This window comes from Rattus norvegicus, chromosome 8 (genome assembly GCF_021556685.1).
Source record: "Rattus norvegicus strain SHRSP/BbbUtx chromosome 8, alternate assembly SHRSP_T2T, whole genome shotgun sequence".
Classification (NCBI taxonomy): domain Eukaryota; kingdom Metazoa; phylum Chordata; class Mammalia; order Rodentia; family Muridae; genus Rattus; species Rattus norvegicus.
This window is the reverse complement of record NC_141541.1, coordinates 80,868,475-80,895,925: the sequence shown is the minus strand read 5'-3', so window position 1 is coordinate 80,895,925 and position 27,451 is coordinate 80,868,475. Positions and strand designations below refer to the sequence as shown.

Here is a 27,451-nt window from a genome sequence, read left to right as displayed (position 1 = left end):
CTTGTGAGGTTCCTACGGCAGCTTGCTGCTTCAGCAGCCTTGCCTCAGACCAGTTGGCAAGCCTGGCAGTTTCTTCAGAATTGAGCCACAGCTGCTGGTTCGTGCCTGCTGTGTGTCTGCTGAGAGCCTGGTCTGCAGCTGCTGAGTCGGATTTGGTGTTTGCTCCGGGACTGAACTGCTGCCACAGAAGACCCTGCTCACTCTCAAAGAGCTATTGCTGAACAGGTCCCCTTCCCCCATATCCTAATAACTTTTCTCTTCCACCACCTCTGCTGGGTGGTGGGCTAAAGGAGGTTGAACCCTTATTAAAAGTAGGCTGCAGGGGCTGGGGATTTAGCTCAGTGGTAGAGCGCTTGCCTAGCAAGCGCAAGGCCCTGAGTTCAGTCCCCAGCTCCTAAAAAAAGAAAAAGAAAAAAAAAAAGTAGGCTGCAAAAAAATTTATGCCTACAGATCTAGAAAGAGTGTTTGTTTATTTTTGTAAAGATGACCACAAAAGCAATGATCACAACACTGCACAGCCAAGGAAACAACACAGAGAGGGAACAGAATACGGAATAGGTGTAAAAATGTGCACGCCTGTAATCCCAGGATTTGGAAGGCAGAGGCAGGAAGAGTTTTGGGAGTTTCAGGACAGCCAGGGCTACAGAGAGAAATCCTATCTTAAAAACCAAAAACCAACCAACCAAACACCAAAAAATACAGAAAACTAACCATGAATGAACTCGGCACGGAGAGAGAGGACAGTCAACACACAAAGACCTAAATAGACATTTCTTGAAGACGTACAACCAACCAATAAATATGTGAAAAATTGTTAAAATATCACTGTCAGGGTAATAAGTGAAACCACACTGAGAATACACCTCAGCAAAATTAAAATAGCATACATGTACACACATGTACAAACACACACATACACATATATAAATGCAATCTCATATATAATGTACATATGAGGTGGGGACTGGAAAGATACATGAACATAATCCTGTAGATCCTCTATATCCACACGGCAGCTGTCCAATTCCAGAGATCTGATGCCCTCCTTCTGGCCTCAGGCACTGCACATATGTGTTACACATACGAACATGCAGACAAATGTCCATATACACAAAATAAAAATAAGCCTTTAAAAAATTAGAAGAAAACAAATGTTTGGAAGGCTGTGGAGAAAAGGGGACCGTTAAGAGCTAATGGTGGGAATGTAGTGAGTACACACACATCTTAGAAAACCCGCGGTGTGGGGGTTTCTCAGGATGATAAAAGTCATCCTGTTGTCAGGAATATATGCATTTTAGAAAGCTTGTGTGTTGAAGACACATCTGCGCTGTCTGGAGGATGAGTACAGGGAGAATCTCTGGACAGTAGTACTGGACACACTGAATGGTTAGCTTCTGTGTTTGGCCTGTGTGGTTCTGTGCTGTGTGTGACAAGATGGTATCCTAGGATGCATAGTGAATAAAAGTGACTAATTCTCAGTTAACGTACCAATTGTTTAATCTGTCTAAGTATAAATGATGAAATATGAGATGTTTTAGAACATGCAAATAGACAGTAGACCAGGGCCTACTGTCACCAACTGGAAACAGCAGTTGTGCTGACATCTAGTGGCAGCATCTGAAAACTCCAGGTTTCGCCCAATCTTGCTATGAAGACCCCTTCTCTTCACAGACTTCACTCTTTTTCTGATATGCTTTCCTGAACTCTTCACCAAGCATGTCCACATCGTCTTCTTTTTTAAACACTCCCTACAAAAGAGCATCTTGTTGGTTACTTCTGAACATAAGAGTACGTCACTGAACTCTCTGAGGGCTAACCACGGATATGCCACTAATGAAGTTTGCCAAGATAATGAGATCTGTTCAACAGGTTATAGAAACTTAATTTTGAAATATCAGTACTTTCCAGAGACTATGGCAGCTTCAAGTATATCCTGAATATTCTTGAGCTTTTCCCATTTTCTGATTAGTCAACTTCAGAGTAGAAAATTGTTCTAGCGATCTGTTGTGCCTTGTGCTCTAACTACAACTGTGACTGCCACCATTGCCTGGAAGGCATGGAGCTCTGAGCCTGCTCTATTCTACCCTGGTCTAAGGAGCTGTCCTATACAAGGGAAGTAAGGGTGAAGAGGCTGATCTGGGTTAGGTTACTGTGGACACATTGTTTCTGCCTCAGCTTGTGGCTCATTTTGGGACACTGAATTTAACTCAAATAGGTCCTGGCTGCCCTCCAGAAGTATTTTCTCCACTCAAATGCTGAAATCCAAAGACCCTCTCAGCATTCATAGTCTGTTTTATTAAATATACCAGTCACGGGTGGATTTTGGCATCGGGCTATCGTATACATTTAAATCTACCTAATTAGACTGTAATACCTATGGCTAGAAACTTTTAATAATTTTTCTTTCCCTTTCATTGGTTAGGGACTGAACACACTTGATTCTGCATAGTCAATAAAGACCTCAAGCAACATGACTCATATATTTGAAGGACTGTGGCCTTATGAATCTCCATGTTTGTATAAACAAGGAAAAGAAAAAAAGAAAAGAAATGAAGGACTGTGGCCTTATGACTCTCCATGTTTGTATAAACAAGGAAGCTAATTATTAGCAATCGCAATGTATCTCAGATACATGAAAATTCATTGCCTATTGGAGTAATTCTCAAAAGTTGAGGCTGCCTAGAACCTACTTACAGTCAGTCTCCTACAGAGCAGGTCTCAGCTTCGCGTCAAGCATGTGTGTCACCAATGACAAGGCTTCGTGTTTCTCACCTTCACGTTTCTCCTTTTACATTTGCTCTAGGGTGCTGTGCTCTCTGATTTCCCATGCAACAAGGAGAACAAAGAGCCTCAAAAGTGCTAGCCCCGGCTGGACACGTAGCTCAGTCCATAGAACACTTGAGTATCAAGGCTCTAGGTTAGATTTCCCAGCACCACACAAGCTTGGCAAAGTAACACAAGCCTGTAGTCCCACCTCAGGAGAAGCAAGGAGACCAAACGTTCAAGGTCACCCTCAGTTTCATAGGGAGTTCCAGGCCAGCCTGGGCTAGACCTTGTCTCAAAAAGTAAACAAGTAACTCTAGCTCAGATCACTAATAATGTTCCAGGGCCAGCTCTCCTGGTAGAGGTATTTAAAAAGGACCATGGTGCTCAACACTGCCAGAATTCCAATGCTTCGTCAACATCATGAAATCACATGAAATCGCCCTCCGACATTCTAGAAGCTCACTTCAGTGCTGTGCTTATTTTTTCCAGTATTGTTAAGCACGAAGTTCACACACTAAGGTAAATGTCACTTACTTTGGGGAGATAGCCTAGTAACTTTGAGGCATGTTCTTTGAGGAGTCTCAGTCTCTCTTCTTCAATAATCTCATTGATGCAGCCCTGCCGTCTTTGTTGTAGCTGCAATTCCTCCAGCTCACGTTGCTGAAAATGAAATAAAAAGTCTTAACTGTCACAAATCACATTAATCTCTTATGAAGCTTACAAATAAAAGCTAAAGATAAGACTGATGGGTTAATTATAAGTTTAGAAGATAATAGTGTATGTGAGTACACTGTCACTGTCTTCAGTGACACACAAGAAGAGGGCATCAGATCCCATTCCCGATGGTCGTGCACCACCATGTCGGTGCTGGGAATTGAACTCAGGACCTCTGGAAGAGCAGTTGATTCTCTTAACTGCTGAGCCACCTCTCCAGTCCATAGTGTATAGCTTTACACATATAAATATACATACCTGTTCTCTTGAACCTTTTAAGAACAAGTTATATCCTGCCTACATTTTTTCCTTTATCTTTTTTTTTTTCGGGGCTGGGGACCGAACCCAGGACCTTGCGCTTCCTAGGCAAGCGCTCTACCACTGAGCCAAATCCCCAACCCCCATTTTTTCCTTTATTTTGTGATACTGATGTTTGAACCCATGGCCCTGCACCTGCTAGGTATGTACTCGACCACTGAGTACTTAGCCCTATGAAAGGAAGTTTAGAGAACATATTTTTTTAAAAAAACCTTCAATCTCAAGAAAAAATGTATTCAAATGAGCAATTTCCTAATAAGTTCAGCGAACATTTATGGAGTTCCCACCATAATATACCCAGTACCCAAATAGCCAAAACAGTTGATAGTGTAGGACAAGAAAAAAATCGTAATGCATAAAACAGAACAGGGTTATCTAAAGATACATTTGTCCAAGTGCATCTTTAAAGGCCTAAGTGGAGCCTAATGTAGACATCAGAGTCCCAGCAAAGAGCTCTAGTCACTTCTGGAGAATTTTGTGGCTACTTGGAGCTATGGAATGCACATGTGATGTCGTCTACATAGTGTTGGGGCCACAGGATGCAGAAACCTTTAACCAAACCAGACTCCTGCGTAGGATCTGCAGAAGTGGGACCTGGAGTCTCACACAGGCTGGGTAAGAAAACACAGAGCAGCAACCCAGCCCTACATACTGTGATTTAATGAGATGATGTAATGTCTCTAATCTGGGCATAACACAGAGTTTTCCCCACACTAAGTGTTTATTCCCACTTCACATAATTCCACTGTAAGTTAGGTTGACTGGTTTAGAAAGGTGTGGGACAAGGCCCAAATAAACTGGTAGTAAGAAAGTTTTTAGGAATTTGTTTAAACCATACACATTCTTAGAGGTGGACAGGATTATAGACAGCTACTTAGGCCTCTAACATATAAAAGGGCAGTTCAGTGCTTTTCAGGCTATACAATGTCATGAATGATCAAGTTCTATTAAGGCATCCACATTTGCCCCTGGGCCAAAACAAAACTGTTGTCTTATAACACTGACATCTAAGTCTACTTTTCATACTGGGAGTGTTTACCATTAAAATCTAAAACATGCGAGCCATGTATTTCTAGGCAGTTTGCATGTCTTGCTGGCTTTTCTCTGAGTGTTCTGATCAGCTCTATAATCCCTAGATAGTCCACTGGCCCTACCCTTCTACAGGAGAGTTAGTTCTTAGGCCATACAGGCAAATTCAAACCCTCTTTAATTTCCTATATTCTTTAACAGTTACTGCCTTCATTAGCTCAGCATTTGAAAAGACTTACCATATGTCAGGCAAATTGTACTTTATAGATCATTATCTCCCTTAAAGGCTAGATTCAAGCCAAGACTTAACACGAGGCCTAAGCAATTGAGGCTTTGATCTGTTTAAGAGCTCACTGAGGTTTAAGTGTGAAATGGTATGAGATTTATAAAATTCACTGATTGCAGACTGAGCAGTTACAAGGGGACCAGGTTGAAATGTCAGGGTGCAGGAGGGCCTGCTGGCCTCTTGGTCTTCTGTGATTATACCATTTATACACTTTCTTTTTCCTAACATGTTTTTGTTTATTCTCCTCATCTCAAACCATAATGTTCTCCAAGACTCAATCCTAGACTCCTGATGCTTTCTCACATTAACACTGAGATCTCAGTTAAGTCTCTTGGGCTGCTTAATTCTGGGTAAGCACTTCTCAAAAATAAGTAAGTACATAAATAAACAAAAAACGAATAAATGAATGAAAACCAAACCAACTAAACAAATAAAAATATCAAACAAGCAAAACCAGCCTAAGCTTCACTGTAACATGTAACCATACATGTGCTCCTGAGTCATACTTGAAACCTCTGAAATATTTTTATTCCTTCCTTCTTCTACCTTATATGTTAGGGTAAAAAAAATCATACAGTCTCATTTACTTTTTGTGAAAAATAATCAAATTCATCTGATGTCTCCTACTGTTGCTGTTTGTGGCCTGTAAAAGCTAGGAACGCTGCTTACATTACTTACAGTACTGACATGCCCTCTCAGAGGCTATTTACTTACATTACTTACGGTACTGACATGCCCTCTCAGAGGCTACTTACTTACATTACTTACGGTACTGACATGCCCTCTCAGAGGCTGGCTCTCACCACATGTAGAGTTTTCATTTTTTTAGAGCTTTCACACAAGACTGTATTGGGTTCTTTAAAATACCCTTTCAGTGACACAGATCACTTGATGATTCTTTCAGTTTATCAATGAAACATAAATATGTCAGTATGTCAAACTCACAGGCTGGTTCCCTGTCCAACTTTTTTTTCTTATTAGATGGGGTTTCTCTGCGTAGCCAAAGCTGGCCTCGATCTCTGAGGTCTGCCTGCCTCTGCCTCCTGAGTGTTTGGATTAAAGGCGTCTGCCATACCACCTGGCAACATTTCCAACAATCAACCTTCTCTTCTGGCCACAAAAATCAATGTGAACAAATACATATTCCTTCGAAAGCTACTTTCCCCTGGACGTCCTCTTCGGGACATGGCTTGCTCCCTGAAGAATGTGGTAACTATATTTGTAATTAGTAGCTGCCCTAAGTCCTTGCCTCTTCAGATTTAAATGGTCCCTGGTGTCATCAATTCTGCATGGTTGGCGTCTGTGAAGCCCCTTCCCCATTTGCAAATGTCACCTCCTATCACTGAGATTCAGTGCATGGCTCACTGGCCTCCTAGCTCCAGGCTCACCCCTTTTACATCTATTCTCAATGGTGCACTTGAACCGTCCGCGCCAAACTTAACCTGCACGTTCCTTAATTCTCCAGTGACTTTTCTTCAGGGAAAAAATCCACCTTAATAGTCAAAGGTATCATGATGTGTAATTCCTCTCTGTTATACCAATGTTGCCACACCCGTATCACACACAAAATATATTTATAACTTACTTTTATATTCTTCTCAACCAAGACTAAATTCACAGATGTTAGTTCTTAAGTCCAGCACATAAAAGTCTCAATAATCAGTATCTAGATGCTTTAATAAATGACCACTCAGTAAATGTATAGCTCAGATGACTAGTAAACAAATTCCTAATGTCGTATGACACAAACAGTTTTCAGGGCCTGGGGAGATGGTTCAGTGGATAAAGTGCTTGGCACACAACCATGAGGACCTGAGTTCCTATTGTCAGAACACAGGTGAAGTTGAGTGTCTAATTCCAGGTTTTGACAAAATGGGAGACAGCAATAAAAGAATCCCTAAGAGCTACAGGCTGGCCAGACTCCAGGACAAGTGCAGGGGAACTACATGGACCCTCCCTTAAACTGAAGGAGAGGAGCAATGTGAGGTTGTCCTTTGCTACACACACACACACACACACACACACACACACACACATGCACGCACGCACACACGCACATTTACTGATGAACACATGAGCTGGTTGCTGTTTAATGAAAATAACCAAAGAACCCAGCGCTTTCCTTACTTTGTCTGCAAGGAACTGGTTACGCCGTTCTTCGATGAGTTTCTCCACAGCTCGTTTGTGTTCCAGCTGCTTCATCCGTTGTTTCTGGGCATTCATGAGTTCTATGCGGTCATCTTCAGCAAACTTGGCCAGCATGGCCTTCTTAAAGGCCTCTTCCTCCTCTTTTGCAGCCTGTAGTAATACTTCCCTCAGTGCCATTTGGTCTTTAAAGTCTTGCTTCCTGTCCCTCTGCTTCCTGAGTCGCTGCTCCACTTCTTCCTGCACAGTGATGAAGCCAGGATTAAGTGTGTCCCTGCATTTTCATGGGAGGGCAATCTAAGCTAGAGGGAGCCAGGAGGAGGAGCAGGAGCTTGAGGACAGCCTGGGCTACAGTGAGATGCTGTCTCAGGAAACAAGACAAATAATAAGGCAGAATTTGGGGACGCTGCAGAATAACTATGGAATCAAGCCTTTTCATGGTACACCCCAGCCCACCTGCTGGCCCAGCTGTGCACTGAGGCCGGAAGAGGCTTCGGGATGCCCTGGAGTTGGAGTCAGAGGTCCTTGGCCCTCTCCAAGAGCAGCAAGTGCTCTTAGTTATTGCTTCTGTAACATGGTGCTCATCGATTATAAAATTTAAGTTCTATACAGGTGCCATCCGGTTTCTAGCTTCAGAATTGACATGTAACTACCTTGAAAGGAGCTACCATGAAAGCCTTTGCACACACCCGAGTTTACTGATCTTGAACCAAGGACAATCCTGTCATCTGTCCACACCAACTTCTTCACCTTGTGACATCAAAGCTGCATGTACCCATTCTAGTTTCCAACTCTCCAATAATTCTCAAAGCAAGACAAACAAAACACTCCCAAAACTGCAACATAGTTTTAAAAAGAAAATCAGCCATCTAGTAACGAAGTTAGAAGTTTTTCAGAAAAATAGAAATGTACTGAGCACAACTAAATTCCTCTTCTGTAAGCTTTTATTTTCTAAACACATATACAAAAAAATGTAAAAACTTTTATAGTAAGCATCCACATTCCTAACAGCTAGATTCTACTAATTGCAGCTTGCCGTTCTTGTTCTGTCATCCATCTGCTCACCTGGAACTACGCACATTCACTCCCATTCTCTCATCTAATCATCCTGGCCCAGTCCCAGCGCCAGCCCTGGGAGCCAGTGCCCACGCGCACCTAACATCCCAGCAGTTGAACCAGCCTTCTCTCCACTCCATGTGCATGCGCCCTACTCAGCCCTCCTGAGAGCAGTTGGGCCCCTTAAACACATAGTTTTATGTCTGGGCACACGATGGTTTATACTGCATACTCTGTACTTACTTGCCAAGTAATTATACAGACATCAGGGCTTGAAGAACAGTTTCGTTTGTGACATTTTAGTCTGAATGCCTCTTGAGTTTATGACATCTGCACACAGTAATGTGCTTTATATAGTACTAAATCTATCTATCTATCTATCTATCTATCTATCTATCTATCTATCTATCTATCATCTATCTATCATCTATCTATCCATCTATCATCTATCTATCCATCCATCCATCCATCCATCCATCCATCTATCTATCTGCACATATGCAATACTGGGAATCTACCACCTATTCAAAATTTTTATTCAACAGTGAAGACATCTTGCAAAAAAAAAAAAAAGAGGGAAGAGGGAAATGTTTTTACTGTAAAAATGTCCACACACCCTCTGCTGGGTCTGCATAAAGAATACACTAGTTACTAGCACTGTAGGTTACCACATTTCCTGCCCTTTCTTGAGTTCCAAAACCTGTTCCATGGTCTTGAAACCTTCAAATCATTTGCTGTACAGTCACTCTGACCCCAGTAACTTTCTAGAGTCTGCCAGTATCACAGCCTTAAACAAGGACATGTGTACAGATAGGTATTGTAGTATAGAGACAGCAGTAAGGAACAGAATGTAGCAGAAATAGCAGGAAAAAAGAAAAGTCAGCCCAGGGCATGCTGGGAAGACGGTTACACTGTGCTCACTGAAGCTGTGTCTCAGGACCTTCCCTAGGAAGGACAGAAGGAGCGATCACCCATCAGTGATTTCCCAGTTGGTGAGGGGTGGTTAGAGAGGTCTGATTCCTGCTGCCAGAGCTCTCCACCGACTGTGGAGAAGCTGCCAGCACAGTTAAGCTAAGCTCTCACAAATGTGCCCCACAGCTGTCTCCAAAGGACAAAGGGAATGCATTTCCAGAGATGGCTGCCTTGGGAAAGCAGCTGACCTCACAAAGTTCCATTTGCGTCATCCATTCACAGAGCATTCTCAAGTACTTCTTAGTACCATTAAAGGCTCACATGCTGTATCTTGTTTACATACCCATCAGCTGATGGGCATGAAGGCTATTTTCATTACTAGAATTACATTCATTACTTTCATTATTAGAATTACACGTGTAAACACAAGATCATAGCTTTTAACTATTCCTTTCTAAAACTGTAAAGATAATACTTTCCACTAACCTCTCCTGTGTCCCACATATTTTAAAAATTATTATCATTCAATTTGAAGTATCTTTCTTTTGCTCATTGCTTATTAGAAATACATGGTTTCATTGTGGTACACTTAAGGACCGTATAGTCATTTTTATTATGGATTCTTTACTGTAGTGAGAAAACATTTGAAATGACTTAAAATCTTGTGAATTTATAGAGGTTACTTTGTGTTCTAGGAGCCGGTCTGTGTGTATTGTGTGGATGGATGGGATCTGTACTGTGCTGCTGTTTGCTGGGTGGAGTCTCTTTACCATCGGCTGCGTCAGCTGTCCCGGCTGTCATTAGGCAGAGTACTATTCCTGGGGATTATTAATGATAGAGGAGCATCTCCTTTATCACATCCTTAGGATTATGGCATGTTCCTGGATGAATTTGACTACAAACTTCCCTGTCCCAAAGTTGACTTTGCCTCATTAACATACACACTCCCGTCTGCTTGGCAGCTGAACTGTGTCCTCCATCTTGTTTGAGCTTGCACATGCGCTCATTTAAGCCGTGTGGACTGTGACTGACCCAGCTGCATCATGCCCTTCAGACGCTCTGTTTTTGTCAAGTTGGAGGACTTAAGTCTTCCAAGCAATGCTGATGTTGTTCACACACAGTGCAGTCACCACCGTGGCTGAGTAACTGTGCTGTCCTCCTGCAGCTTCACCTCAAGTCTTCCCTTCCCTCAGCACCCCTCCCGTTGGAGACTCACTTTCATTTTCAGTTTGATGAACTCGGCGTACTCCTCCAGGTACAGCTCCTGCCTCACTCGCTCTAGGTCGTCACGCTGCCGCAGTGTTTCCTCCAGCTTCTGGATCAGCTGTTAATAAAACACATGTTTAGAAACCCCGGACTGGGCCACTGTTCAGGAATTCAGCACTCTTTAAAAAGTGATCTTTTATACCAAATTCTGCCGCTGGACCCTCTTTTCCTCGCTCTCTTGGACTCTGGCCATCCGCTCCCCTTCTCTTTGCTCCTGTATTTTTGCAAACTCTAAGATTTTCCTGTTCTCTTCCTCCATCTCCTCGCGCTTCTTCTGTCTCCAGAGGTCTTGTGCCCTCTGGAATTCTTTAATGTACTTCTGAATTGCATTCCTTTTTTCTAATTTTTGCTGTCTTTCCCTAAAAAGCAATCAGGAGAATGGTTTATAGTTACAGAAATAATAAAATAATGAAAAATAAGCTGTTCGGAGTCTGTTGATTCACAAGTACAACACACTTTCTCGTGTGGACTTTCCAGGAACACTGCTGGGCTCTCTTCTAAGGGTGACCTTTCAAGCATCTCATTTCAGAAAGGTGGCAGTCTGTCCACAGAAGTCATACAGCATTCTGTACTTAAGCTGTATGCCAAGGAAAGCCAACAGAAAACGTGTTCTGAGAGATGAGACTACAGAACACACATGAGATGTTTCAGGTCATTCACAACCTACACATCTACTGTCTTTCAGATCACCTATTACTAGTCATGCTGACCAAGGTAAGGAAGAGCTGTACAAGTCATGACAGAGCTCACACTGAGCGAGCACACACCGGGGGTGGGCGGCTCAGTGGGCTTTGTCCTCGGGTGGACTTACAGTTGATCCTCCTCGTAGATCTTTCTGACAATTTCATCTATCATGAGTTTTTCCTTCAGCAGCTGCTCATACGCCTCCTGCTTCCTCCTCTCTTGATCTTCAAGCTGCTTCTCCAGGTCCACGTAGTACTGGGCCCTCTCCTTGTCCCGCTTCTCTTGCTTGGCATTCTCTTCCTTCAGTAGCCTCTTGTGCTCCTCCATCATGATTCTTTCTATCTCCGCATCACGTTTCTAGCATTGAAACAAAATTGACCCTTCCATGTTCAGGAGTGGACACAGTTTATTAAAGCACTATAAACAGTTGGACTCTCAGAAATCTGCTATGTAAATATTCTCTATCTATTAAGCAGGAGGCAAGAGTTAGTCTTTGTAAGCTGGAGGGTGTGGATGAGGAGTCAGATCCTAAAGGGGTGCACCTGTGTTCCTACTCTTTCTAGAAGCTCTTAGGACAACGCCTGGCAAGGATAATAAAATCCACATTCAGAAAATACAAAGTAAAGGTTTAAGTATTTTGTTTTTAACTACTTCAGTCACCAAACCGTTGCTTCCTCTGCAAGTTGATCGCCAGAGTGTCTGTTTCTAAAGCACTGTTGATCAGCTGCTGTTGAATGCCCTCCTGCCCATCGTTTTCCAAGGACCCTGAGCCACTCTCCAGTTCACCCAGTGCAGCTCTTTGCTCCCACACGCCCTTCTCTGTTATTTATTAGTCCCAGTGTGGTGATTTCCACTGAAAAGGTCACACACATCACTGTGGCTGCTCTCTCTCGTTTTCAGTTTCATTCATCAAGTGCCACCCCGAGTTACAGACGACAGCCTTTCTCTAAGCTCAGAGGCCCATGCTTCATTTCAGCACGTTCAAAACTGAGTAAGCTTAAACACTGGAGCAATGTTGGAAACTACCCTTATCTGTTGTGACTGCATCTCAACGGCAGGAACAGTTAGCAGCAAAGAAAAAGAGGGAGCAGACTGGAAGACAAATGCAGTCATTCCTAAAGCTCATGGTATCATGCATGGCTGGTTATCAGGTTAACCACAAGTTCTCTTACCTTTGCTCATGCTGTATTATGTTCTTCTAGAATAATACGTATGATAACACAAAATGTACATAGATCCCACAGACTTACAGAAGCGCAATGCTCTAACTTTATAAATAAGAAAACTAGCTAAGGCTGGAGAGAGCTCAGTCTGTAACAGCACTTCACATACCTGGGTCTCACTACCATTGCAGGCCCAATTCCCTCTTCCGGCCATATGAGCACTGCATGCATGTGGTGCATGTAGACAGGCAAGCAAACACGCACACACAAAACAAAGCAAACCTAATGAGTACATAGATATCCTCTATTTACGTCAAGTCCTAGGAGTATGGCTCTAACTTCGTGAGTCAATTTTGATTGATCTAGAAGACAGTAGCAATTTCTGGAGTCAATGTCTCCAGTGGCCTCATCTATCAGAGTAATCAAAACTGCAAACCCAGAACAGACAAACTGTACATTATGTTCTATGCTATCACTGGACAAACGGGACTGTACAGTTCAGTCTCCCCATCTTCCTTAGGCTGTTGCTGTTAGCAGTGTGTTCTACGACAGTGGTTCTCAACCTGTGCGTTGTGATTCCCTTTCAGGGTAGTCCAGCGACCTTTTCTCAGGGTGGTATATCAGACGTCCTAAATATCAGACATTTATATTAACAGTGCATTAACATTTACATCGTAGCAGTAGTAAAATTACAGTTATAAAGTAATGGAAGAATCTTATGGTTGGGGGTCATCACAACACAAGGAGCTGTATTAAAGGGTTGCAGCATTAGAAAGGCTGAGAACCACTGTGTTAGAATCTCCTAGAGTAGCCTGTGCCTATTCTTATGAGCTCTCAACTGTACCACACTGGTTAAATATTGTTGTTACTATGTCTATAATACTATGTGTATAAATGTTTGTTAGTATCCATAACCTACATGTATAACCATACATTCATATGTAACTGTTTGGCTTCTCTGTGTGAATGAGCAAGGTGATGGCTAAGATGCCATGCACCTTAGTTTTATGTGTTAACTTAGCAAACCTTATTTTCACAGTGCATGGCACTGCTGCTGGCGCAGCTCCTGAAACTTCACCCTGGGACCAACCTTCCCCTCAAGAGTTACACAAACCCAGGGGAAAGAGGTTACTACCGAATACGAGTTAGAAAATGAGATGGACGGAGAGCCCAGGGAAAGGGTGTGGATTGAACAGGAAAGCTCTGTGTACACTGCCAGGCTATACATACTCATAAGTAAACAGTGGAGAGCATGCAGACAGTTTGTCTAGTTAGCTTGTCATGGAGTAGGCTCAGGAACAGTGGATGCGGGAGTTACCTGGGCCCGAGGGCTTCAGTGTTCCAGCAGACACAGTGGAAATCACCTTAGGGTCTAAACATTATGGTTTGGGGAACTGGCCAAGCAGGTTCTTCACAGGGGCGGCTGCTCTCAGAACCTGGCCTGCCTAGTCCCTAACAAAGCTCAAAGGACTGCAGAGACCAGAGTCCGCGTTACCATTTGCTCGTACTTGATGACGTCCTTCTCAACAATCTGGGCTGCTCTCTCTTTGTTCATGTAAGCCGCTTTCAGTTTCTGCTCCAATTCTCTGAGCTCAATACTGTGGGGGAAACGCAACTTTAAACTAAAGGACAATAAAAGAATTTAGTTTCACAGAACGTTCGGTAAATTCTTATTTACTCAAAGAAGGTACAACAACTGGAACCGTCAAGTCCACAGTTAACTCACCTCATTTAATGGACATTGTAAAGCTTAGCCCTCAAGCCTTATGCTTGAGAAAGGATTACTCTTCTCTAGTTTAATCTTCCTTTACTTTTATTTACTTAAACTTGTGGAAGTCCTGTTCTCCACCCAGTGGGTCTGAGATCAAACACAGGCCTTCAAGCTTGGCAGCAGGTTAGTATTAAACTATTTTGCCTACCACAGATTATTCTATCTTAGAGAAATCGTCTCCATCTTTGGTTGTCTTCATAAAGGCTTAGTAAATCTCTGGAAACTATCTCCAGTTCTGGTGCCCCTAAGTCATGGCTGACAGTAAGACATAGCTGGCTTTAAGTAATTCAATCAAAGCACCATTAAGAAACTTATGGCAGGGATAGGAATGGAGGGACACGCCCTAGAAACCAGAACCTGGGAAGCAGAAGCAGGTGGATCTCTGAGTTTGAGGCTAGCCTGCTCTACACAGGGAGTTTCAAGCCATCCTTGGCTACACAGTGAAACCCCAGCTCAAACAAAAAACAAAAGCCAAGTATTGTAGGATTTCATAAGTCTGTTTTTATAATTCATAATCTTTTAAAATGTATCCTTAAGACAAGTAGGGACCAACCCTTAGTCTTCACTACTGACAAACACTTCCTTCTGCTACTGCAGCTGACTTTCTGACTATTTCTGTGGGTTGAGGCTGTGACTTTGGCAGAGTCCTTGCCTAGAGTGTGTGAGGCCCTGGGTTCAATCCCCAGCACACGATGAGAGTTTAAATGAGTATCTTTAAGCTACTGTTGTATTTCCAGGAAAACTGCACTGTAAGTGCACTGATCTACAGAGTCTCGTGTTCAGGGCTGAGGGTGACCACACATGCAGGCGGCAGAAACCATGATACCTGTTCTCTCTCACTTGCTGCCTCATCTTCTCATCCTTCAGACTCTCGTGCTTCAGCCTGGCCAGTTCGTTTGCAAGTCTCTCTTCCTGCTCAAGCTGCCGATCTCTCATCCTCTTGTTCTCTTCTGCCTGAAGACCAAGTGAAGCTTTATTAACTATGTTCCCAGATCAGACCCTGTCAGAGTGGCTTGTGCTCTACAACAGCAAACTGACTGCTTTGACAGCAATAGTCAATTGTTTACTTCAAAATAAAAACATATTTCAAGACATACACTTAATACTTTTACAGAAAAAGGTAAATAGTACCAATACCATGAAGAATATTAATATACCTATATACTCTTCAAAATTTATCAATATTTTGTAATTTCTCTCTACTCTTACTTAAAATTATTACTTTATTTATTTATAATCCAGCTGTTACCACCATACTCCCTCCCACAGTTCCTCATCCCATTCCTCTTCCCCTTTGTCTCTGAGAGGATGCTCCCCCACCTCCAGGCCTCTCCCCTCCCTGAGGTCTCAAGTCTCTCCAGGATTAGATACATCTTCTCCCGCTGAGGCCAGCCAGGCATCCTCTGCTGTACATGTGTTGTGGCCTTGGACCAGCTCCTGTATGCTGCCTGGCTGGTGGCTAAGTGTCTGGGAGCTCCCAGGGGTCCGGGTTGAGACTGCTGGTCTTCCTGTGGGGTCGCCCTCCTCTTCTGCGTCTTCCATTCTTCCCCTAATTCAACCACAGGGGTCACGGACTTCAGTCCAATGGTTGGTGTAAGGATCGGCATCAATCAAATCCTAGGGGGCTGGAGAGATGCTCAGAGATTAAGGGCACTGGCTGCTCTTGCCGAGGACCCAGGTTTAGTTCCCGCACTCACATGGTGGCCCACAGCTGTCTGCTTCTGATACTCTTAAGCTCCATCTGACCCAGCACACGATGAGACATGCACACAGTGCACTTATACACATACAGGTAAACACAGCTTAAAACCAGGTAATAAAGACAGCTTTGGGAGGTTGGGCATTTAGCTCAGTGGTAGAGCGCTTGCCTAGCTTGCCTGGGTTCAGTCCACAGCTCCGAAAAAAAGAAAAAAAAAAAAAAGACAAAATAAAAACAGCCTGGGATAATGCTGCCCACCATGGAGACCGCTTGGTTTGGTTCGTCATGACAAGAAATTCTTTTTCATAACCACACCATAAATTAGCAATATTTCGTCAGTGAGGTCTAAGGTCTTGCCCACATTCATTTCCCAAATGTTTCAAAGATGCTTTTTCAAAAACAAACAAGATCCATAACATTGTATCTAATTATCTTTTTCAAGTCTCCTTTATTTTATATATTAGTCACTCTGCAATACACACACACACACACACACACACACACACACACACACACACACACACACTTTTTCTCCTTTAAGCCAATGATTCATAATTATAGCCTGTCTACAGTAGGATTTCTTTGCTATGGTAAAACATATAACCAAAGCAACTTGGGAAGGAGAGAGCATTCCAGCTTACAGTTCCAAATCACAGTCCATGATGAAAGTGAGTTACAGCAGGAATATGGAGGCAGGAGCTGATGCAGAGAACAAGGAACAAGGTGCCCTTCCTGGCTTGCTCAGCCTGCTTTCTCATAAAATCCAGGACCACCAGCCATGGATGATACTGACCACAGAGAGCTGGACCCACCCACATCAACCATAAATCAAGAAAATATAGCACAGGCCATTCTGGGCCACTTTCTCAATTGAGGTCCCTCTTCCTAAATGATGCCAGCTTGTATCAAACTGAGATAAAACAATCCTACTGTGTATCCCGTTCCTTGGCTCCTCTCTCAGGAATTCCGTGGACTAGCCTCTCTTATGCTTTCTGTAAAATGGTGGGCAGAGCTGGAGGCTTCATTCCTTTCTGAGTTAGGGAGTGCATGGTGGTAGTGTAGGCCTAGAATACAGGAGGCCAAGCAAGAAAACCGTCAGACATCTGACCAGCATAGCTCGGTCTCATGAGTTCCGGACCAGGGCTACATAGTAAGATTGTCTCAAAAGTAAAGAAATAAACAAAAATAACACATGGGAAATGTTCACCATCATTAGTCATCAAGAAATGCAGATTAAGAGCCAGAGAGATGGACCTGAGCTTGTCCCAGCATCTACCTCCATTGGCTCACCACTACCTGTTACTCCAGATCCCAGAGGTCCACAGTCTCTGAGGCCTGCATTCGCATGAACATGTCCACATGCAGACACAATCTACACACAATTAATAAAAATAAATCTTTTTTAAAAGCAAGCTAAAGGCCAAGTGGAGGTGGTACACCCCCCAGCACTCAGGAAGCAGAGACAGGTGAATCACTGAGTTCAAGGCCAGCCTGGTCTACAGAGTGAGTTCCAGAACAGCCAGGGCTACACAAAGAAACCCTGTCTTGAAAAACAAGCAAACAAATAAAAAACAACAAAAAAGCAAATTAAAATTACACTGGGACATCACAGCATAATACTGGAACATACACACACACACACACACACACACACACACACACACACACACACACACACCCAGACACTCTGGTGACACCAAATAGTGAGGAACTGTACCATATATATGTGTGTGTGTGTGTGTGTGTGTGTGTGTGTGTGTGTGTGTGTATATATATATATATTTATTGCCGGGTGGGAGTATAAACTAGGAGAAACACTGGAAATCAACCTAGTGGTTTGTCATAAAGCTGACTTACAATTACTACACAATAAAACAATATATTCTCTCAGAAAAATTAAACACATTTATTTAAAAATCTGTATTTAAATATCTACATCAAATTTATTTATAATATCCAGTATTGGAAATTCCTCTTGAGTTAGAGGGTCAAGTATAGTGTGGTACATCCATCCACACTAGAGACTACTACTTGGCAATAAAAAGGAAATAATCCATAAAAATAAAAAATAAAATACAAATTTAAAAAAATCTTTAAGAAGATAGGATTCCAAACACAAACTCTTAGTTGACACTGTCCGTCTCCTGGTTCCACACGTGCACAGGGCAGGGAGGTTTGCAGTCAGCTGTGTGAAGGGGCACACCCTGGATGGGACCAGCCCAGTCAGGAGCCCTAGCATGACAAGCAGCTGAGCTCCAGGGAAGCAAGCTCCATGTGTGACCTGTGGGGCAGGAGGTCCCCATGTGACATCTACCGGGTGAACTGCCAAGAGCTTCTAAAAAGGACCTTGACTCGGGCCGGAACACATGCAGCCGAGAGGCCAGCACGCCTGTGTTTCCGACCCAGCCGCGGTGAACAAGCAGGAGTTGCTGCAAGCTGCTGTTAAGTTTGTAGTAATGAATCACACGTCAGAAAGCTGACACCAAACTGCACTTTCCACAACTGCCAGGAAGGAACTCTCAGACTGGAAGAGCGAAACTGGAGGAACCGAGGACACATGACACTACAGGCAACTTGTTACCTTAGGCTAGAGCAAGAACATAAGGAAAGACCAAAAGCAAACAGGAAAACCACGTATTTAGTACATCCCGAAGTTCAGTCAGCAGAATAGTAGGAAGGTGAATTTCTCTGTGGTGATAATTTCACAGTTTTCATCTTCTATGTAAGACTCAGGCATAAGAAGCCAGGCGAGAGATTCATGGAGGCTCTACACAGTTTTCTGTCTCTTTCACCAATCCCATCTTGCCTCAAAATAAAAAAGCGGTGATGTGCATATTTCCCAGGTCTGTTCACCAAAAGGCCTTAGGTTATGACAACCTGGGAATAATGACCACTCTGACTTTGGCACAACAGGTTTCGCACAAGACCTGCCAAGATGAGCCCTGGGTCAGCTGGCTGCCTGCAGGAAGGAACGAGGGAGCTGCAAGTCCCGGCAGCTGCAGGGGAAGCCGAGGAGCTAAGAGCCAACCATGTCGTTCTACTCTGAGTCTTATGTTTGAGACCCAGTAGATGAAATACTGTACTCCTTGTCAAAAAAAAAAAAAAAAAAAAAAAAAGCCCTGAAGCAGATGGCTCATCTTGAAGGGGTCTGGCGGGAAGAATTAGCCTCTCTGTTCTATCAAGCCTTCAGCTGGCAGGGTGAGGCCCTCCCTCATTAGGGAGGACAAACCGCTTACTCAACCTACTGACTTAATGTGGCTCTTATCTGAAAACAGGAAAGGTCAGCTCAGGGCCCAGTCAAGCCAACACATAACATCAGCCACTGGAATATCCTTTGTTCTGGCAGAAGGCAAGAAAGATATCAAAGATCAGAGGTTGTTTTGTTAAAAGAGCACAGAAGCAACATAGGAGTACCGCTGGCCAAGGACAGAATGATCTGAGGATCTAAGAAACACTAGGCTCGTGATAAGATGACTGGGGGCAAGGGGTGGGAAGGCAAGTGTGCCAAGACTTGTGTTCAATCCCCAGGACCCGCCTGACAGGAGGAAGAGACGTACTCCTGAAAATGGTCCTCTGACCTCAATAAGCGAGAGAGAGAGAGAGAGAGAGAGAGAGAGAGAGAGAGAGAGAGAGAGAGATATTTCTTTTTTTAAAAAAAAGATTTATTTATTTATTATATATAAGTACACTATAGCTGTCTTCAGACACACCAGAAGAGGACATCAGACCCATTACAGATGGTTGTGAGCCCCCATGTGCTTGCTGGGAATTGAACTCAGGACCTCTGGAAGAGCAGTCAGTGCTCTTACCACTGAGCCATCTCTCCAGCCCCCTGAAATTTTTTCTTAAGAAAGCAAATAATAGAGGCTAGGGCTATAGTTCAGGGACAGAGTGGTTGTTTTGCAAGCGTGAAGGCCTAGGCTCAATTCCCAGTCCTGACAGGAAAACAATGCAATTATACATGTATAGAGGTCTGATTTCATAAAGATAGCTCATGATTTCTTTTAAAAAAGTACTTGTTTTTATGTGTATCGGTGTTACTCCTGCGTTCATGTATATGCACCACGCATGTGCCTAGTGCCCACAGAGACCAGAAGAGGGTATGGTCACCCCTGGAATGGGAGTTGCAGGCAGTTGTGAGCTGCCCCATGGGTGCTGAGAACTGAACCTGGGTCCTCTGCAAGAGTAACCAGTGCTATTAACCCATGAGCCATCGCTCCAGCCTCATAAAGACATACTTTTAAAGTGAAAATTAAAAAGATCAAAGAGGACAAAACTTTAAAGTAACCCAAAACATGCAGAGAGAGAACGAGCTGAACTGCAATCTGATCACATCTTCTGGCTAACCGCCCTTCCAGAATACGGAAAAGATAAAGGTGAACACCAAAGAAACCAAACTGATGGATACAAAATGTACACCTGTCTACAAGACAGCAGGCCTGACATCTCCATTAGGTTAAACACGTGAAGTTAACGGAAGATGGATGAAGTTCATATCAACAGAGCCTGGGCCCTAACAACTACATACGTTGTATGAACCTTGCCTGGTTCTGACTAAAAGAAGCCAACCCTAGTTAAGGCAGATCTCGACATAGTGCACACTTTTGCTTCAAGGCGTCTACCCTGAGAAGCTGACATAAGAACAGCCCTGGAAAGAAAACATCCCTGCCTCATCAGATAAAGCAACGGTTGCTAGGCAGAGTTGGGGTGTTATGGGAGTTTCCTTAAAGACAACATAAGAAAGATGGAAGGGCCAGGATTTGCTTGCTCAGAGCTAAAGGGTCAGGACGAAGCTACGGGAGCTTAGGGCAGAAGGAAGCCAGACCACTTTAAGCCTTTCTTTTGCTATTTCCAGATCCACCCTCAAAATACCAGACATACCGCGTGCTGGTGCTCAGAACACAACAAAATAGGGGCATTCTTTTCACACTACAATCTCCTAAAAATATTTAGAAATACCCATGATAGATTAGCCAGCATATCAGGATGCAAACACACGTATTTGATACCTGAATTCTTCAAAAATTAAAGTATGAATAAATGTATACCTTACAATAAGTTCATCTCCTACCACTTAATAATGTCTATGTTTAATGTCATGAAATTTTAGAAAGAGATACTTAAATTTCTTATTAGAAACTTAAAGAAGGCAGCACAGTTGTACTCACATAAACCACACTGTGACGTTAACAATTATGGACTTCACGTTTATGTTTAAAAACGAGATTGCTTATTCTTATCAAATGCTATTCTAAAGTCTTCGGATTTGCTCGTCCTAGGTGATAAGACACGTAGAGCATACAATCTACCAACTGACACCAAGTTCTTCAGCTACAACAACAAGGACTCCAAAGGATCCAGTCAGTTTGCAGTTTTCTGTGCTTCTTCAGCTCCAGGCAGGGCTGGCAGTCACCTTTCAAACTTTCCAAAAGAAGAAAACTATACGAGGAACCCTGAAACTTACCTTTTGGACGGCTTCCTCCATGTCCAGCTCAAACTGCTCATTCTGCAGCACTCTGAGGAATCTCTGGCGTTCGACTCTCTCATCATTTTCATTTTGCACGACTTGGTTCTTGGCTTGCCTCTCTAACTTATTCAAGACTTGTACGTGCAATGATTTGCGGAAGTTTTCATCTACTAACTGCTGATGCTTTTCACTAAAGCTCATCGCTCTCTTTTTGTTCGCCTACAGTGCAGGGAAAGGGAATTAACACATAATTCAATATTCCACGATCTCTTCTTTCAAAATATTCGGCTGAAAATCCCTATAATAAACAATGTAAAAAAAACAAAAAACAAAAAACAGGCAACAGTCTGAACCCCTCTCCTAAGCTCAGGATATACTAATTAAAATTTAAATGTGATAAAGCAAACATAACGGCGTGCTGATTAAGTGAGTACTACTAATATTCCCTACTTTGTAGTGGAAGCAGGAAAAGGTAAATTAAAATTCAACAGCACCACTGAGGGCAAAAGGGATGTCTGCAGCAGCAGCCTTACCACCACCAGACAGCTGCCACTTCCCTCACCCACAACACAGCAGATTTAAAAATCTATCTACTTCAGTAACAAGGGGAAAGGTGCAGAAATGCCTGGAACGTTCCTCAGAAAATCCAGAATCTTCTAGAAAGCAAACCAAAGTTTCTCACTGACCTCTGAATTACGCACTTCAAATTATATTTCAAAGGTAGAGAGCACTAGACTGTAAATAAACAAACATGCAGTTTGAAGGTCCCTGACCGACCCCTCCCCGGCCTCCGAGCTGCTCACCATCCTGGCTGGCTTTAAACCTCCTCCTCCGGCAAGAAGAGTCTCTGCCTCAGTTGCAAACGCGTTTTCCCCGAACAGCAACCACAGCCGAACCCTATACACGCTTGGGTCTTGAGTGTTTATGCTGTGTCCCGGCAACCGCCAAAATGCGCCTCCCGCCCAAGCAGGACGCACCCTCCTATTGGCTGGCGCAGTGTCCAATCAGCACGGAGAGTCTTCGTTGCTAGGCAGGAGCGCTTGCTAGGCAGGAGCGCTTCTTCAATAGGACCAAGCCAAAAGCGCGAAGTTCGGACGCTACGTCCTAGGGAGAGGCCGGAGCCCAGCTGAAGCCTCAAGGGACCCCAATAAGCTTGGACTTGTCACGGCAGTGGACTGAGGGAGGGTGCTCCCTCGAGCATCCTCAGGTGGTAGCAAGCTGTCCAACGTGGGTGCTGGGCCCTAAACTCAGGCCCTCCGAAAAAGCATCTGGGCTCCTGCCCCAGCCCTGATACACTCCTTTTAGAGATGATATATTTTGAGAATTCGAGACCTATTTACTTACCTGGAACAGAAGCGACTGGATCGCTAGCGGAGCTACTGAAAGCACATGGTGATTTTGAGAAACCCCAAGAGACCAGGGTTAGAATGGAGAACGCGTAAAAAACGGAACGGGTGTGGCTGCCCACCTCCAATCCCAGTGCTCTCCAGGCCAGGACCAGTGACCCTTCTAGCAGTCTGGCCCACCTGCCGAGGGATGACATCACCCACTGTGGTCTAGGCCCTCCTATATCAATTAGCAGTAATAATAAAATGAGTGAGCAGAAAATTTTTTCAATTAAAAAAATTGGTCATTATATCATATATGAGACTGACTGTGGGGAACATACAATGCAAAACATCCTTGGAATCAGGATGCAACTAAGAATCCCTTGGAACGCTACTAAGAATGTGGGTTATGTGCATGTAATTTTAAATTTTAACTAATATGTAAAAACAAAATTATGTGTTATGGACTATCATGTAACCTCCTGATGCATGGATGCATTGTATACTATTTAAATTAGTAGACATCAAACTATTTCTTCAGGGTGAAACAATCTTTTTCTCTGTCTTTTTGTAACGTACATCATATTACCGTTACACACCCCTGCTTCCTGTGCACCCCTGTACTTCTGACTATATTTTGGTAACTGCTGTCTAGCCTTTCCCCATTTCTCCCTGCCCTTATCCCCCCAGCCCCAGCCTCTGTCATCACCGGTCCGCTTACAGTTTCTATAACCAGAAGATGTTATCAGCTCCCCTAGAACTGGAGTTAGAAATTCCTGGAGTTAGGTTACTGAAGCTGTCTTGTGGGTGCTGGTTACCATAATCCAGGTAATCTGCAAGAGATAGGTAGCGCTCTAAACCGTTGAGCCATCTCTCCAGCCCCACTCCAGTGGAGCAGTATCTGTCCCTAGCTCCTACCTTATTTCAGCAGACGCCTCCAGTTCCATTCATACTGTCAGAAATGATAAGACTTTACTTTTCCCTGTGACTGAATCTTATTCTTTTGTCCATTTATCCTTCGATGGACACAGGATATAGCTCTGACTTGACCATTGTAAATGTTGCTGTAACCAACCTGTGCATTCGGAGGCCTTCAGCATGCGGACTCTGTGTCCCATGGATATACAGACTTCGGTGGTGGCAGGATCAGACAGTGGCTCTGTTTTAACTCTGGGGAAACTTTAGTGTGGTATTCTTTAATGGCCATACTTATCCACATTCCAGCAACAGCATACAAGTGTTCCCTGCTTTTTTTATTTCTAGTACCATCACGATTTCAGTCACATCTGGATCTGTAGTCCAGTTTCATTTGATACTCAAGCTGGTGAGTGACAGTAGTCTAGCCATGTTCTTCTGCACTTGGACTACAATTTCCTCAGTAGCCTCTCCTGAAAAGGCTGTCCTTGCCCAGTGGGTGTTCAGGGCTCTCATGTTGGGCAGCAGGGATCTGCAGATGGTGAATTTATTTCAGACTTTCTGTTCTGTGGCAGCTGGTCTGTAGAGCCACATCGAGTGACAAGTTCACGTTGTTTGATTAAGCAGCTTTTTAGTACATTCTGAAAGCCAGGGATACAATGCTTTCTTCATTTTGTTCCTTATGACCGTGGCTTGTGCAGTGTCTCCTAAAGCACTTCTAATTAAAATTCGTTCACTGGTCCATCAGCAGCAAACCCTATTCAACCGTGACGAATTCCAGACAGTTTAAGCAGTGCCTGGCATTGACCAGGCTTAAGTATTTGCTCAGTGAACGGATGGTTGAGGTCATATAACTGCTTTGCATGTGGAGACAGCCTGCTTAGAGGTCACCTTGCAGAGCCTTGATCCCGGCTAGATTCTCCAGTGAGAATTCCAAACCTAATTCTCATTATAAAACTGATCACAATGTCATCTATTCTCTGAGGACAAACATTTTGTTTTATTTTCCCATTTCAATTCCCTTGATTTTCGCTTTATCATCTTAATTTCCTTTCTTCTGTTTGCTTTTAGTGTGGCTTTATTTTTTCAGTCTCTTAATGCAAATGTTTAAATATTTGAGACCATTTGTTTTAAAACAATCAAATAATATCAATTTCTAAGCTTTAGTGATCTCTCAAACATTATATATATATGTATATATTGTGTTTAGCACTTGTTTGTTTAAAATATTCAGGCTTATTAGTTGATCATTGAGTGTCTTAATATTTCTATTGCAATGATAAAAAAAAAAGCACCCTGACCAAGGCAGTTTATAGAAAAAGCTTTTAATTTGGCTTACGGTACTGGAAGGTTAGAGTCTATGACAGTGAGTAGAGGCACAGCAGCAGGAACAGCTGGGCTCACATCTGGGTCTGTAAGCAGGAGGAAGAGTGCATGGATACAATGGGGATAGCAGGAAGTCATCCCCGCCCACCAGTGATTCATCTCCTCCAACAAGGCCACACCTCCTAATCCACCACATCGAGCTACCTAGAAATGTCCTCTCTTCATTGATTTCTAGCTTAATTCCACCATGGCCAAAGCATACATTTTGTGTGGTTTCCATTCTACATCTGCGGTAGTTCATCATGCAGATTAGAGTCATTCTTGTGCCTGTTCCGTGTACACTAAAAATGGTGGTGTTCTGGTGTATTCTGTTGTTACTGGCTCTACAAAGCCAAGTTGGTTAAAGACACAGTTTGGCATCTGTCTTCACAGTGTTTCTGTCTGTCTTACCAACTGCTATGGTGTATGAAACTGTTGGGTGTAATTGTAAATTGTTTCTCTTCCTCCCTTTTTTCCCATTTCAGCCATATGTGGGTGGGTGCACATATTTTCATGTCAAGTATCGTTTTTGAAATAGCCACTCTGGTCTTGATAGTAATGTTGGCTCTGAGGTCTGTTTGATATAATTGTAACCATCTGAGATTTTTTTCACAGCTTTTTTTTCTTTTCATATTTTTTCATATTTTTGTGATTTTCCTATGCACAGTTTCTTTTACATTTCATATCAGATCTGTGTTTTTCTCCTTATTCAGTGGAAACAATGTAAAGATGTCTTTGTGGCTAAAGTGACTATGGTTAACGTTACGTATTTGATCTGACAACCCATCTTTCCACTCATTTTTGTATAGCATTTACATGTGATATCATTCTTGGGATTCACAAACCAAATCTACATTTTGATATTTTTTAAGTTTTTGTTGGGCCAGTGAAATGGTTTAGTGGAAAAGACACCACCAAGCCCTGACTCTGAGCCCCAGGACCCACATGGTGGAAAAGGGGAACCAACTTCCACAAACTGTCCTCTGGCCTCCACACTTACACCACGACACACACACATGTCCACACATGCATGTGCATACACAATGAACGTAAAATAGTTCATTGAAAATAAATTGATGCATCTATTCTTTGCTCATTTTCCTTATTTCTCTGATTCCATTTTATTTCATTATTGCCTTTTCTTATGTCTTATGTTAAATTTTTACTGGTGAAACCAGTCTGTAGAACCATGAGACAACACGGTTCTAACTCTTTTGAGTCATCTTTGTTTTTGCTGCTTTACACATTTTACTTCTATTTATATGCTATAAATCCAAAATATCTTTTTTACAAATGTTATTGGATTATGTCTGCCCAACAGCTTTCTAGCTCTCTCCATCCTCTCCCACTCCTGGGAGTTCTAAAGAATAATTTTATAAGTTATACTTTTATTTTAAACTGTGCATTTGAGTGTGAGTGTCTCTGTGTGTGCACACGTGTGAGTGTGTCCATGGAGACCAGAAGAAGGTGTCAGGCCCAGGCTGTTGAGAGCTGTCTGATATAGGTTCTGGGAACTGAACTTTGGTCTTCCATAAGACTAGAAATTCTTCTTAAGTGTGCGGCCACCTCTCCAACCCTTGTTCCCTTTGTCATAAGAGAATGTGATGACTGAAATCCCAAGCTCATGGAATTTGTCCCCGAGGTAATACATATTCCCAGACATAGATGAAACAGACATTCACTGCCCAACTCACTCCTAACAGCAAGTTACCTGAAGGGAAAACAAAGGCCTATTTACGATGACTCTGCACCACTCTTTTTTTTTTTTAAGATTTATTTATTGATTGATTGATTGATTGATTGATTGACTTTGTATGTGAGTACACTGTCACTGTTTTCAGACTCACCAGAAGAGGGCATCAGATCTCATTATAGATGGTTGTGAGCCACCATGTGGTTGCTGGGATTTGAACTCATGACCTCTGGAAGAGCAGTCAGTGCTCTTAACCTTTGAGCCATGCACCATTCTTTCTGTTGCTCTAGCACAGCTCTGACTTGGCACAACCACTCCTGCTCAAGTGACTGGGTGAGGTGACTAGAAAAGCATTCTGCAGCGTCGTTTTTTGGTTGTGAGCCCAGCCTTTAGTGGCTGAGCCATCTTCCCAGTCCTGCAGCATCATTTTTAAACAAAAACCTTGTAAAGATTTAGTCACTGGAGTAAAAACCTATACTTTTCTTTTCCCAGTTTCTCCCCTTCCTTCTTCTTTATCCAGAAGCTACAAGCCAGTTTCCCTCTTTTAATCTCTGACAATATTGTATTAAAACCTTAAAAAATATATTTACTTAGTTTTATGTGTTGTGAACATATCCTACATGTATGTATGTGCCCCAGGTGCATGTAGTGCCCACAGAGACCAGAAGGGGACATCAGATCCCCTAGAAGTGAAATCACAGGCGCTTGTGGGCCGCCTGTGACTGCCTCTGGAAGAGCAGCCATTGCTCTTAACTGCTGATCCATCTCTGCAGCCCCTGCACTCTAACTTTTAAGTCTCAATTTTGCTTTCTCAAATATCTCCTTACCACATTTGCCTAGTAATTTGGTACCTCCCAGACAAGCATACATTAAC

General features: G+C 43.0%; 1 protein-coding gene across 1 annotated transcript; it reads right to left on the bottom strand.

The window, feature by feature from the left end:
- Nucleotides 1-1,479: 1,479 nt before the first annotated feature.
- On the bottom strand, nucleotides 1,480-22,213 carry Mns1 (meiosis-specific nuclear structural 1). Its single transcript, NM_001007752.1, is given in 10 exon segments — nucleotides 1,480-1,748; nucleotides 3,301-3,426; nucleotides 7,241-7,498; nucleotides 10,443-10,550; nucleotides 10,635-10,851; nucleotides 11,304-11,533; nucleotides 13,835-13,937; nucleotides 14,937-15,064; nucleotides 21,274-21,495; nucleotides 22,080-22,213. Coding segments are annotated over 10 exon segments (1,497 nt in total). The 5' UTR covers nucleotides 22,083-22,213; the 3' UTR covers nucleotides 1,480-1,646.
- Nucleotides 22,214-27,451: the final 5,238 nt, after the last annotated feature.